Genomic DNA, 13,400 nt, shown 5'->3' on the forward strand with positions numbered 1-13,400 from the left:
CAACGGTCGCCCACGAAGCATCGTTACCCATCGCTCCACAAAGGCCACGGCCCTTGCAGAGCAAGGGGAAACCCTACTTCAGGTCTCAGAGCAAGTGTCGTAACCGATTGAAATGCTATTAGCGCGTACCCGCTAACTAGCTAGCCATTTCACATCCGTTACACATGTGCACACACACACACACACAATAAGATCATATCAAGGATAGCATCACAAATGAATACATAAACAACACTTGAAGCTTGAGGAGTTGATTAATTGAATCAGCTGTACAGTGCTAAGGCGAAAACAAAAATGTGCACCGATTTGAATCACCAGGACTGAGAACCACTGCTCTTCATTGGGACAGGCTTTCATAGCCCTCTTTATCTGAAGACAGAACACCACAAGAAACAGACTTCATTGTAATCAAATTACACAGCACTGAATATTATGTTACTATTATCTCTGTCCTCACTCCTGGAACTACACAAAAGTGCCTGCCCTATCCAGAATAGCCTACTCACTTTGACAGTTGGGGCTACTATTCTTTCACCCTCCTCCATGGCTGTTAACTAGTTATCTACAAATGCATTTGGAGTTTGTTTTTTACAGTGATCAATATATCAAGATAGCTAGCTAATATGAAGTTTAGTAGCTGGTGATATTAATTTAACTTAGCTAGCTATCTATCTATACAGTATGTAAAGTTGGCTAGATAACTAGCAAGCTCATTTAGCAACTCATTTGAGTTAGCCTGCTAGCTAGTTAGCTAATAATACACAGTTTATTTTACCCTTTTCAAAATGTATATACTCAATTGAATAGCTTCTTCCAGCCATGTGGACAATTGTAAACAGGGCAGCAAAGTTTGTTCGTTACCAGAGCGTTTTAAAGCATATTACTATTGAACTATTTACCCACTTAATAACCAGACCTTCTTACAAACTTGCTATGCTGAATTCTTGACGCACACTCGAACATGCTGCTATATGCTGCCAAGAACGCCCACAAGTCACAATGGGCTACGGCACGCGGAAATTTTCCGCTTGGTACAAGCCCGGTAGAGTGAACAAGGCAGCAAATACTCATTACACATTTAGTTCATAGCTACTTGTATATAATGTATCATTGGTCTTAGTTGTGTTGCCATCAACAAAGGTCAAACCTTATCAATGTGTGGCATAAAAGCATGTGTGAGTGCATTTCTTGATCGAAAATTCAATGCCACTTCCTTCAGCAATTTGTCTAAAGTTTGGATGGAGAAGTTTCCGTGCAAGGCTCCACCACACTGTGGGAGTTGTAGTCATAAATGTACCTTAAGCCTGGTTATTTATCTGAAAGAACCATTCAATAAACCTCATTTCCCAGAGACCAGTGTTTTCTGAGAGGCAACAGAGCTTCAAGCGGGGAAGGACGCTCATGTAGCAAACGAACCCATGGCAGGGTGATTAGCCGTAAAAAAAATAAAAAAAAAAATCGGACTCTACTCGCTAACGGGATCTGGTGCTATAGATGAGCTGAAAGCGGTATATCGTTGTAATGCTGTCCCGTTGACCCAGCCGTGCGCGTCGTTCCCAAACACTTACCACAGCGAAGGTAAAGTTTAGCACAACTCTGTACAGTTTTGGGTAGCATCTCCGCCTGTTAAATATGTATTACTTGTGGCGAGGGAAGAAGCGCAGAAATGTAACTGTCATCATGAACGGGCAGTCATGATTTTTTCCACTGACGCTGGTGAAACACATTTTTCCCCGAGATGAGAGACAGACTCCCACACTCGGATTCGAAAGGATATGAGACTAGTAAACTGGTATCAGAGCCTGATTTATTAGGTAACTCGTCTCGGGATGTGTTGAAGTTCAGTGAAGTTGGAAGGGATTTTGTTGGCTACCCTGTAAGGTAGCCTGAAATGGGCTAAACATGGTCATGGATTTGATGCTGACAATTTACCCATTGACTTGGGCATCATGTTGATGGACGGGCATCATGTTGATGGACATAAGTTACAGGAGCCTATGTCATGAGTTACTGTTGCCTACTAATTGTTTGGCTATGTGGTTTTGAGGTGGTATGATGGGGTGAATTGTTCTCCATGGTTTTTTTTCGCTTGAGTAGGTTTAGAAGATGAGTGGTCTGAAAATATGTTAAGATCAACCTCGGTGTACTCATGGATGATGTCGCAGTGTAGGCAAATAATGCATATGTGTAGATAGGCTACTAAACTTGCACAGAAGGAGCTCTGTCACTGAGTTCTGAAAGACACAAATGTCACCAATGTGAGTCAAGACTCAGGAGGTACAATATGTTCCTGGAGTTTTTCTTTACCAGCCACATTAACAGGAAAAGCTCTAAGCCCAAATGACAGCCTACAATTAGGGTCTGGAGTTTTTCCTGGACAGGTCAAGTGGTCTGTAGCCTCGGTTTCCTGGCGTCCTTGCTGTTCATGGTGAACGAGAAATGGGGAGTATGGTAACACGAGACTAAGTGGTCAGGAAACAACACAGCACAGGACACTGCTTTACTCACTATAACACCTGTAATACAGTAACCATGCACTAGACCACATTTCACCCCAATAGTCATGACCTCATTCATTGTATTCTAATCAGGGTTGGGGTCAGTCTTTTTATAATTCAGTTCAAGTCCATTACAAAGTAAGGGCCATTTTCATTCCCTGAATTGAAAGGGGGTTGAATCCAACCTGGATTGTAACCCAGCCTGGATCAGTGTTACAATAAAACACAGTGAACTGACTGGTCTATCACTCCTTCCACCCTATAGCCCAGAGCAGGTATACTACATACAGCTGCATGTTCTTCCTGTTTCTCTCTGCCTCTCCTAATCATTAACTGTTTACCCCTCACCCAGCTACACCAGGCTGGAGCATCAGATAGTGCCTGGCCCCATGCAAATCCTCCTGCTCCCTTTCTCTCAGGTTTCCTCTGTTCCAAATCACCTCATTAGAACTGGGAAACCAACGGTCTGCCCCATTAGAATAATATAATGTAATGTAAGGAAATCCAAGGTGGATGTTGGAATCTGAAATCTACTGATGGCAAGGCCTTGTGTTTCCAAGATACATGTTACAATTTTACCCCAGTTTGATTTGATTCCCTGTTCATTTGTAATGCAAATAAACAGTCATTTATATATGCAGGACTGTAATGTCTTTACAATTTACAGGGTTAGGAGGATGACCTGACAAAGTGAAGATGCACAAAATGTCACTCTTATGGTTATTCCTGAATGTGTGACCTGCCCAGGTCTGGGAAAACTCAGGCCCTATAGTCATTCGTTAAAGTGTGTGTTGTGATTCTCTTTATATGATTGTAAAATTCCTGCCTCTCCTCTCCTCCAGGTGTGGCCCAGTGTGTGTGTGTGAGACATGTCAGATAAGATGTCCAGTTTTCTGCACATCGGGGACATCTGCTCCCTGTATGCAGAGGGCTCCACCAATGGTTTCATCAGCACTCTGGGGTGAGTTAAGTTCACCTATCCCTTCCCTCCTTTAGCAATTATCACTTACCATCTCAAATGAGTGGCACTGGTGGTTACATAGGTCTTCTAATGCAGGGCTGGTCAATTCTGGTCCTGGAGTGCAGAAACACTTCCGTTTTTTGTTTCTACCTGGTGTTAATTAATCAGTCCCTGATTAGAAGGAAAGGATAAAAACCAAGTGTTTTGGCCCTCCCCAGACTGACCCCAGACATTGAACTGCCCTGGTCTAATGTAATCATTTTAGATGGTGCCTATATAGTTCCCAATCATTTGGAATGGAGGAATATAGCTGCATCTACTCAGCAGATGCCATGGGACATGAACTCACCTGGACATTAGGGCACTTTTGAGGTCTGCACATGCATGACAAACTTTAATTGTGGAGGGAGCTATCCCTTTAAGGGTAAATTCATAGCTTCATGTACACTTGAGAAGGTCATTAAGGTACTGCCTTCAAAGCTCTGCAGTGCATATATAAAGGATTTTAGTCTGTAGTGGTGGTGCGAGTCCCCAATCGTAAGATGAGTGTGGGTTTGAGAGGGGAATGCTGTGGAGATGAATCACAGGAGAGGAGGTGTGGCCTGTGAGTCTGAAAGTTAGTGTTATCATGGCAGGGAGGTACTGGCACACAGGGCTGTGTCTGTGCTGCGCAGGGGCCCCTCTGCCATCTGTGGGCCACTGATACAGAGTGGTTTGGAAGGGTAAATGACATTTCCACTTTTCTCAAAGAACAGAGCTGGTCAAGCGGCCCTTTGAAGTGGTTGTCTGGTCCTGGGTATCTCCATGACCATGATGGTATGTAGACTGGGAAGAATGGGAAATAGAGGGGAACTAATTACCACACAATGGTAAGGTGTGATTGTGTGAGAGATGTGTCTGGGAGGGAGGGAGAAAGGATTTAACCCAGATGGAGAAAGGTAGGGAGGACGCCTGTGTATGGTATGTGTAGACTGTTGGTGATCCATAGACAATACTGGACACACAATGATAAGATATGTTTGTGTATGAGCAAGAGAAAACATTTATATAGGGTCATAAATCCAGTGAGAATGTGTAAACACACTCCACAGGAATTATTCTACAACAGGGTTCCCCAACTAGCAGCCTGCTTTTCTGAGCAAATAAAAATACATACAAATTGGACATTAGACTATAAAAACACCAGCAAATTTTCCCACACTTACTACAGATATGTGATGGTATTCAAATGGAAGTAATGTTTCAAATGATTGTTTTAGTCAAATGTTATCGGTTTGGGCTTCTTGCTGTCAATTTAGTGTCTACTAATTATGTTCTGGCTCCCTGACCATCCGCTCAAGAATTTTTTTCTTAGAACTCCTCATCACACACACACACACACACACACACACACACCTTTCTTCTCCATAATTTAACTTCTCATTCAGTACAGTCGTGGCCAAAAGTTTGGAGAATGACACAAATATACATGTTCACAAAGTCTGCTGCCTCAGTTTGTATGATGGCAATTTGCATATACTCCAGAATGTTATGAAGAGTGATCAGGTGAATTGCAATTAATTGCAAAGTCCTTCTTTGCCATGCAAATTAACTGAATCCCCAAAAACATTTCCACTGCATTTCAGCTCTGCCACAAAAGGACCAACTGACATCATGTCAGTGATTCTCTCATTAACAGGTGTGAGTGTTGACGAGAACAAGGCTGGAGATCACTCTGTCATGTTGATTGAGTTCGAATAACAGACTGGAATCTTCAAAAGGAAGGGTGGTGCTTGGAATCATTGTTCTTCCTCTGTCAACAATGGTTACCTGCAAGGAAACACAGACGCAGACCCGAGACAGACGCAGACCCGAGACAGACGAGAGACCAGACAGGCAGACGAGAGACCAGACAGGCAGACGAGAGACCAGACAGGCAGACGAGAGACCAGACAGGCAGACGAGAGACCAGACAGGCAGACGAGAGACCAGACAGGCAGACGAGAGACCAGACAGGCAGACAGGCAGACCAGACCAGACGACAGACGCAGACCTGAGGCAGACCAGAGACCAGACAGGCAGACCAGAGACCAGACAGGCAGACCAGACCAGACGACAGACGCAGACCCGAGGCAGACCAGAGACCAGACAGGCAGACCAGAGACCAGACAGGCAGACCAGAGACCAGACAGGCAGACCAGAGACCAGACAGGCAGACCAGAGACGAGACAGGCAGACCAGAGACGAGACAGGCAGACCAGAGACGAGACAGGCAGACCCGAGACGAGACAGGCAGACCCGAGACGAGACAGGCAGACCCGAGACGAGACAGGCAGACCCGAGACGAGACAGGCAGACCCGAGACGAGACAGGCAGACCCGAGACGAGACAGGCAGACCCGAGACGAGACAGGCAGACCCGAGACGAGACAGGCAGACCCGAGACGAGACAGGCAGACCCGAGACGAGACAGGCAGACCCGAGACGAGACAGGCAGACCCGAGACGAGACAGGCAGACCCGAGACGAGACAGGCAGACCCGAGACGAGACAGGCAGACCCGAGACGAGACAGGCAGACCCGAGACGAGACAGGCAGACCCGAGACGAGACAGGCAGACCCGAGACGAGACAGGCAGACCCGAGACCAGACGCAGACCCGAGACCAGACATAGACAGAGAGAGAGAGAGCAGACAGAGACAGACAGACGAACAGAGACCATCCATTACTAGCCATCCACCAGACAGAGACCAGACAGAGTTATTTGAATGACAATCACCGGCTGACAAAATTTCATGACCGCCACAGCCCTAGTCATAGGTTCTCTTTTCTGACAACTTACTATAATATGAATCAGATGCTCAGTATAGCAATGTGGTATAATGCTCTGCGGAGGTAGACACTGTAGACTGGATCCTCAGAGTGTTATGTCATTTTCAGAGCGGTGTATCCCTGGTGCAGACAGGTCCATGTGTAGTACGACTGACGGTGTGTGTGTGGAAACTCCACAGGAACATGACTGGGATGGATGTGGTATCTGGCCAGGGTCCAGGCAGCCTTTATTATGAGCCAGTAAAAAGCTACATTTGTCACCGGCAGGAATGCTAGCCAGTTCGTCCACTAGCGGTGGCCAGCTAAGCCTCTCATTTCTTCCTCATAATTGGGTGGACTGTAGAGGAGCCACGGCGATACAAGAAACCTCATGGTGTAATCACAAGTATGTGATTGGTCTAAATATAGTGACTAAGGCAGTAAAATAAACAGAGCTCTGTGGTTAAGTGTTATGAAAAAACAGTGTACTTTTTATGGGTGTATGTGGTGCTTTATTACAAGATCTCAGGCTGACAATGGACTTGGATGTAATGGAGGGTTTTATTGTGAAACAATAAGTTGAAATAAAAGCCTTCGATGTGAAAAGATGTTGGTTTATTCCAGATATAGCCTAACCCAGAATGAATAACCCTTGTGGAATGGGGTACATATTTGTTTGGAGCCTGGGGCTTATATATGAAAATAAAGAAAGCTATGTGCTTGCAGCTTTGTATGTGTGGTGCACATTTATAATGTTGAAACTGTTCAAGTTTATTTGCATGTGAAGGGTGTGTGGTCAACTCTGTGTGTGTTTCTGACTTGACATGCGTCATTGTCTCTTCCTTCCACAGGCTGGTAGATGACCGCTGTGTGGTACAGCCCGACACAGGGGACCTGAACAACCCCCCCAAAAAGTTCAGAGGTAAGAAAATGGTATACTCCCATCTCATCGTACTATAGCAGCTGGCGCAGCATCACATCACCTCAGTAAATCCTGCCTGTTTACACAGTGTGTTCCACTGGAGATGTTTCTTCTTGTGTTACACTGCGTTTCTATGGTGCTATCGCCAGTATTACTCCCTGTCCACATGGACTTCAAAAAGCACTGCTCTCTTTGATGCTGGTGTGTGTGTGTGTGTGTGTGTGTGTGTGTGATGCTTGTATCTCTGTGTGTATCTGTTTTTTTTATCAGTTTGTGTATCATCTTGTCTATGTTGTGAGGCTGTGAACATATTGAGGCCCATGAAGGAAGATGTTCTCCCTGAGGCCCACGAAGGAAGATGTTTTCTCTGGGTTTTGCAGTTGGGCTAAAAATAGCTCTGTGACAGGAAGTACAACTGAACTTGCGACTAAGGCTGTGGCGGTCATGAAATGTTGTCAGCCAGTTGTTGTCATGCAAAAGACTCACGTTCTCACAGTAATTGACCGTTAATTAACATACTCGTTTAGCATCTCCAGGCCTCCACACGAACAAGCCGACGATGAGGGCATTTGGAGCATCTACATTTAAAAAAGTATAATAAGTCAATTTAACATACACAATCACAATAAATCCATTATTTATTTTAGGCAGGTCTAAAGAAACATGATATGAAGAACATGTATTTCAGAAGAACAGAATATGAGTTGGCCTACTGTATGTTATCTGGCTATGCTCCATGCCATAGGCTGTAGGCTAGTTCATTTAGCTGACAAGATATGCCTAAGTCCCGTGACATTATTTTATTTGATATGATTTTATAGTAAGAATAATATAATTGAATTTAGCTGAATAAAATAGAAAGGATATTTTTCCCATTACAGAGTGACTGCGCATATGAAATTGCAATGCTGAGCGTAATAAAGTGATCATTTAAAACAGGTCCTATATGCTACATTAAGAGTTATTTGGCAACTTTAGTTGTGAAGGATACAAACCTTAGAATGTCTTAGAAATCAAAACATAGGGGCTACATCGTATGACTACACGTTACTGATGATTTGAAAAAGTGGCAAAAAAGAAGCTTGCTCTCTGTTTCTTGCCTCAGGGTGGACAGCTGTTCGCTCATCAATTGATCATGCAACACCCACTGTTTGAGGAGCATGCTCTCTCTGCCCCAACAGGCGATATTCCTGTTTGAGGAGCATGCTCTCACTGCCCCAACAGGCGATATTCTTGTTTGAGGAGCATGCTCTCACTGCCCCAACAGGCAATATTCTTGTTTGAGGAGCATGCTCTCACTGCCCCAACAGGCAGCATGCTCTCACTGCCCCAACAGGCGATATTCTTGTTTGAGGAGCATGCTCTCACTGCCCCAACGGGTGATATTCCTGTTTGAGGAGCATGCTCTCACTGCCCCAACAGGTGATATTCCTGTTTGAGGAGCATGCTCTCACTGCCCCAACAGGCGATATTCTTGTTTGAGGAGCATGCTCTCACTGCCCCAACAGGCGATATTCCTGTTTGAGGAGCATGCTCTCACTGCCCCAACAGGTGATATTCCTGTTTGAGGAGCATGCTCTCACTGCCCCAACAGGTGATATTCCTGTTTGAGGAGCATGCTCTCACTGCCCCAACAGGCGATATTCCTGTTTGAGGAGCAAGCTCTCACTGCCCCGACGGGTGATATTCCTGTTTGAGGAGCATGCTCTCACTGCCCCAACGGGTGATATTCCTGTTTGAGGAGCATGCTCTCACTGCCCCAACGGGTGATATTCCTGTTTGAGGAGCATGCTCTCACTGCCCCAACGGGTGATATTCCTGTTTGAGGAGCATGCTCTCACTGCCCCAACAGGCGATGTTCCTGTTTGAGGAGCATGCTCTCACTGCCCCAACAGGTGATATTCCTGTTTGAGGAGCAAGCTCTCACTGCCCCAACAGGTGATATTCCGCCCAAACTCTGTATGCCATGTGCTCTCCAACTTTGTTCCTGCAGCTACCCAGTACTAAATTTTGGAAACCAATTGAAATCTGTTCGTGAACATTGAAAGTAACATGTTTTCACAATGAAACATATTTCACTAAATTGACAGCCTGTCAGCATGCTGGAGAGAGAAGCATTTCACTACATCCGCAATAACATCTGTTAATCACATGTATGTGACCAATAACATTTGATTTGGAAATGCATGGTGGTGAGATATTCTGTATAGCTAAAGGTAATGTGTCACACAATTAATTATGAAAATATAAAAATTCCCTATTAGGCTATTCAAACCAAATACAAATTCACAAATTGTAGGCTAACTGTAAGCCACACTGCACAATTAATGAACCAACAGCATCGCCTAGGGCTATTCGTTCTCTCCCAGACTCATGAATAGAAGTTTTAGACTGTAGCATAAGGTAACCAGTACATCCAGTATGCATAATAATACAGTCCACACTCAAAAGGCATTTCCTCAAATTTGTTTAATTTGCGTATAGGCTAGACCAATTATGTACCGAAGACCTCTTAAATCAGTTTTGGTTTATGTTTTTCTGCTATGTATAATATGCTGTAGGATATGAATTGTGTAACGGCACAATCATAATTTGTATTAAGTTTGTTTTTTCAGGCTTGATTAATTCAGAACTTTCATACAGCAAAGCATCCCCAAACCATCACACTACTACCACCACGCTGACCCCAAACCATCACACTAATACCACCACGCTGACCCCAAACCATCACACTACCACCACCACGCTGACCCCAAACCATCACACTACTACCACCACGCTGACCCCAAACCATCACACTACCACCACCACGCTGACCCCAAACCATCACACTACTACCACCACGCTGACCCCAAACCATCACACTACTACCACCACGCTGACCCCAAACATCACACTACTACCACCACGCTGACCCCAAACATCACACTACTACCACCACGCTGACCCCAAACCATCACACTACTACCACCACGCTGACCCCAAACCATCACACTACTACCACCACGCTGACCCCAAACCATCACACTACTACCACCACGCTGACCCCAAACCATCACACTACTACCACCACGCTGACCCCAAACCATCACACTACCACCACCACGCTGACCCCAAACCATCACACTACTACCACCACGCTGACCCCAAACCATCACACTACTACCACCACGCTGACCCCAAACCATCACACTACTACCACCACGCTGACCCCAAACATCACACTACTACCACCACGCTGACCCCAAACCATCACACTACTACCACCACGCTGACCCCAAACCATCACACTACTACCACCACGCTGACCCCAAACCATCACACTACTACCACCACGCTGACCCCAAACCATCACACTACCACCACCACGCTGACCCCAAACCATCACACTACTACCACCACGCTGACCCCAAACCATCACACTACTACCACCACGCTGACCCCAAACCATCACACTACTACCACCACGCTGACCCCAAACCATCACACTACCACCACCACGCTGACCCCAAACCATCACACTACCACCACCACGCTGACCCCAAACCATCACACTACCACCACCACGCTGACCCCAAACCATCACACTACCACCACCACGCTGACCCCAAACCATCACACTACCACCACCACGCTGACCCCAAACCATCACACTACCACCACCACGCTGACCCCAAACCATCACACTACTACCACCACGCTGACCCCAAACCATCACACTACTACCACCACGCTGACCCCAAACCATCACACTACCACCACCACGCTGACCCCAAACCATCACACTACTACCACCACGCTGACCCCAAACCATCACACTACTACCACCACGCTGACCCCAAACCATCACACTACTACCACCACGCTGACCCCAAACCATCACACTACTACCACCACGCTGACCCCAAACCATCACACTACTACCACCACGCTGACCCCAAACCATCACACTACTACCACCACGCTGACCCCAAACCATCACACTACCACCACCACGCTGACCCCAAACCATCACACTACTACCACCACGCTGACCCCAAACCATCACACTACCACCACCACGCTGACCCCAAACCATCACACTACCACCACCACGCTGACCCCAAACCATCACACTACTACCACCACGCTGACCCCAAACCATCACACTACTACCACCACGCTGACCCCAAACCATCACACTACTACCACCACGCTGACCCCAAACCATCACACTACTACCACCACGCTGACCCCAAACCATCACACTACTACCACCACGCTGACCCCAAACCATCACACTACTACCACCACGCTGACCCCAAACCATCACACTACCACCACCACGCTGACCCCAAACCATCACACTACTACCACCACGCTGACCCCAAACCATCACACTACCACCACCACGCTGACCCCAAACCATCACACTACCACCACCACGCTGACCCCAAACCATCACACTACTACCACCACGCTGACCCCAAACCATCACACTACTACCACCACGCTGACCCCAAACCATCACACTACTACCACCACGCTGACCCCAAACCATCACACTACCACCACCACGCTGACCCCAAACCATCACACTACTACCACCACGCTGACCCCAAACCATCACACTACTACCACCACGCTGACCCCAAACCATCACACTACCACCACCACGCTGACCCCAAACCATCACACTACCACCACCACGCTGACCCCAAACCATCACACTACTACCACCACGCTGACCCCAAACCATCACACTACCACCACCACGCTGACCCCAAACCATCACACTACTACCACCACGCTGACCCCAAACCATCACACTACTACCACCACGCTGACCCCAAACCATCACACTACTACCACCACGCTGACCCCAAACCATCACACTACTACCACCACGCTGACCCCAAACCATCACACTACTACCACCACGCTGACCCCAAACCATCACACTACTGCCACCACGCTGACCCCAAACCATCACACTACTACCACCACGCTGACCCCAAACCATCACACTACTACCACCACGCTGACCCCAAACCATCACACTACCACCACCACGCTGACCCCAAACCATCACACTACCACCACCACGCTGACCCCAAACCATCACACTACTACCACCACGCTGACCCCAAACCATCACACTACTACCACCACGCTGACCCCAAACCATCACACTACCACCACCACGCTGACCCCAAACCATCACACTACTACCACCACGCTGACCCCAAACCATCACACTACTACCACCACGCTGACCCCAAACCATCACACTACTACCACCACGCTGACCCCAAACCATCACACTACTACCACCACGCTGACCCCAAACCATCACACTACTACCACCACGCTGACCCCAAACCATCACACTACTACCACCACGCTGACCCCAAACCATCACACTACCACCACCACGCTGACCCCAAACCATCACACTACTACCACCACGCTGACCCCAAACCATCACACTACTACCACCACGCTGACCCCAAACCATCACACTACCACCACCACGCTGACCCCAAACCATCACACTACTACCACCACGCTGACCCCAAACCATCACACTACTACCACCACGCTGACCCCAAACCATCACACTACTACCACCACGCTGACCCCAAACCATCACACTACTACCACCACGCTGGCCCCAAACCATCACACTACTACCACCACGCTGACCCCAAACCATCACACTACTACCCCCACGCTGACCCCAAACCATCACACTACCACCACCACGCTGACCCCAAACCATCACACTACTACCACCACGCTGACCCCAAACCATCACACTACCACCACCACGCTGACCCCAAACCATCACACTACCACCACCACGCTGACCCCAAACCATCACACTACTACCACCACGCTGACCCCAAACCATCACACTACTACCACCACGCTGACCCCAAACCATCACACTACTACCACCACGCTGACCCCAAACCATCACACTACCACCACCACGCTGACCCCAAACCATCACACTACTACCACCACGCTGACCCCAAACCATCACACTACTACCACCACGCTGACCCCAAACCATCACACTACCACCACCACGCTGACCCCAAACCATCACACTACCACCACCACGCTGACCCCAAACCATCACACTACTACCACCACGCTGACCCCAAACCATCACACTACCACCACCACGCTGACCCCAAACCATCACACTACCACCACCACGCTGACCCCAAACCATCACACTAC

At 47.4% G+C, this 13,400-nt stretch overlaps 1 protein-coding gene across 5 annotated transcripts in view; it reads left to right on the plus strand.

Moving 5' to 3' along the window:
- Positions 1-1,364: 1,364 nt before the first annotated feature.
- LOC129815445 (inositol 1,4,5-trisphosphate receptor type 1-like) overlaps positions 1,365-13,400 on the plus strand; it is a 168,299-nt gene continuing 156,263 nt past the window's right edge. For 2 of the 5 annotated variants that reach the window (XM_055869284.1, XM_055869285.1), the window contains exons 1-3: positions 1,369-1,578; positions 3,341-3,459; positions 7,099-7,169. In XM_055869284.1, coding sequence (XP_055725259.1) covers positions 3,368-3,459; positions 7,099-7,169 — 163 coding nt within the window. In that variant the 5' untranslated portion in view covers positions 1,369-1,578; positions 3,341-3,367. Of the gene's footprint in view, positions 1,579-3,340; positions 3,460-7,098; positions 7,170-13,400 lie in introns of all 5 variants that reach the window. The other 3 variants (XM_055869286.1, XM_055869287.1, XM_055869289.1) reach the window with 2 other exon arrangements.

The sequence above is a fragment of the Salvelinus fontinalis genome, chromosome 18, assembly GCF_029448725.1.
Source record: "Salvelinus fontinalis isolate EN_2023a chromosome 18, ASM2944872v1, whole genome shotgun sequence".
In the NCBI taxonomy this organism is placed as follows: Eukaryota; Metazoa; Chordata; class Actinopteri; order Salmoniformes; family Salmonidae; genus Salvelinus; species Salvelinus fontinalis.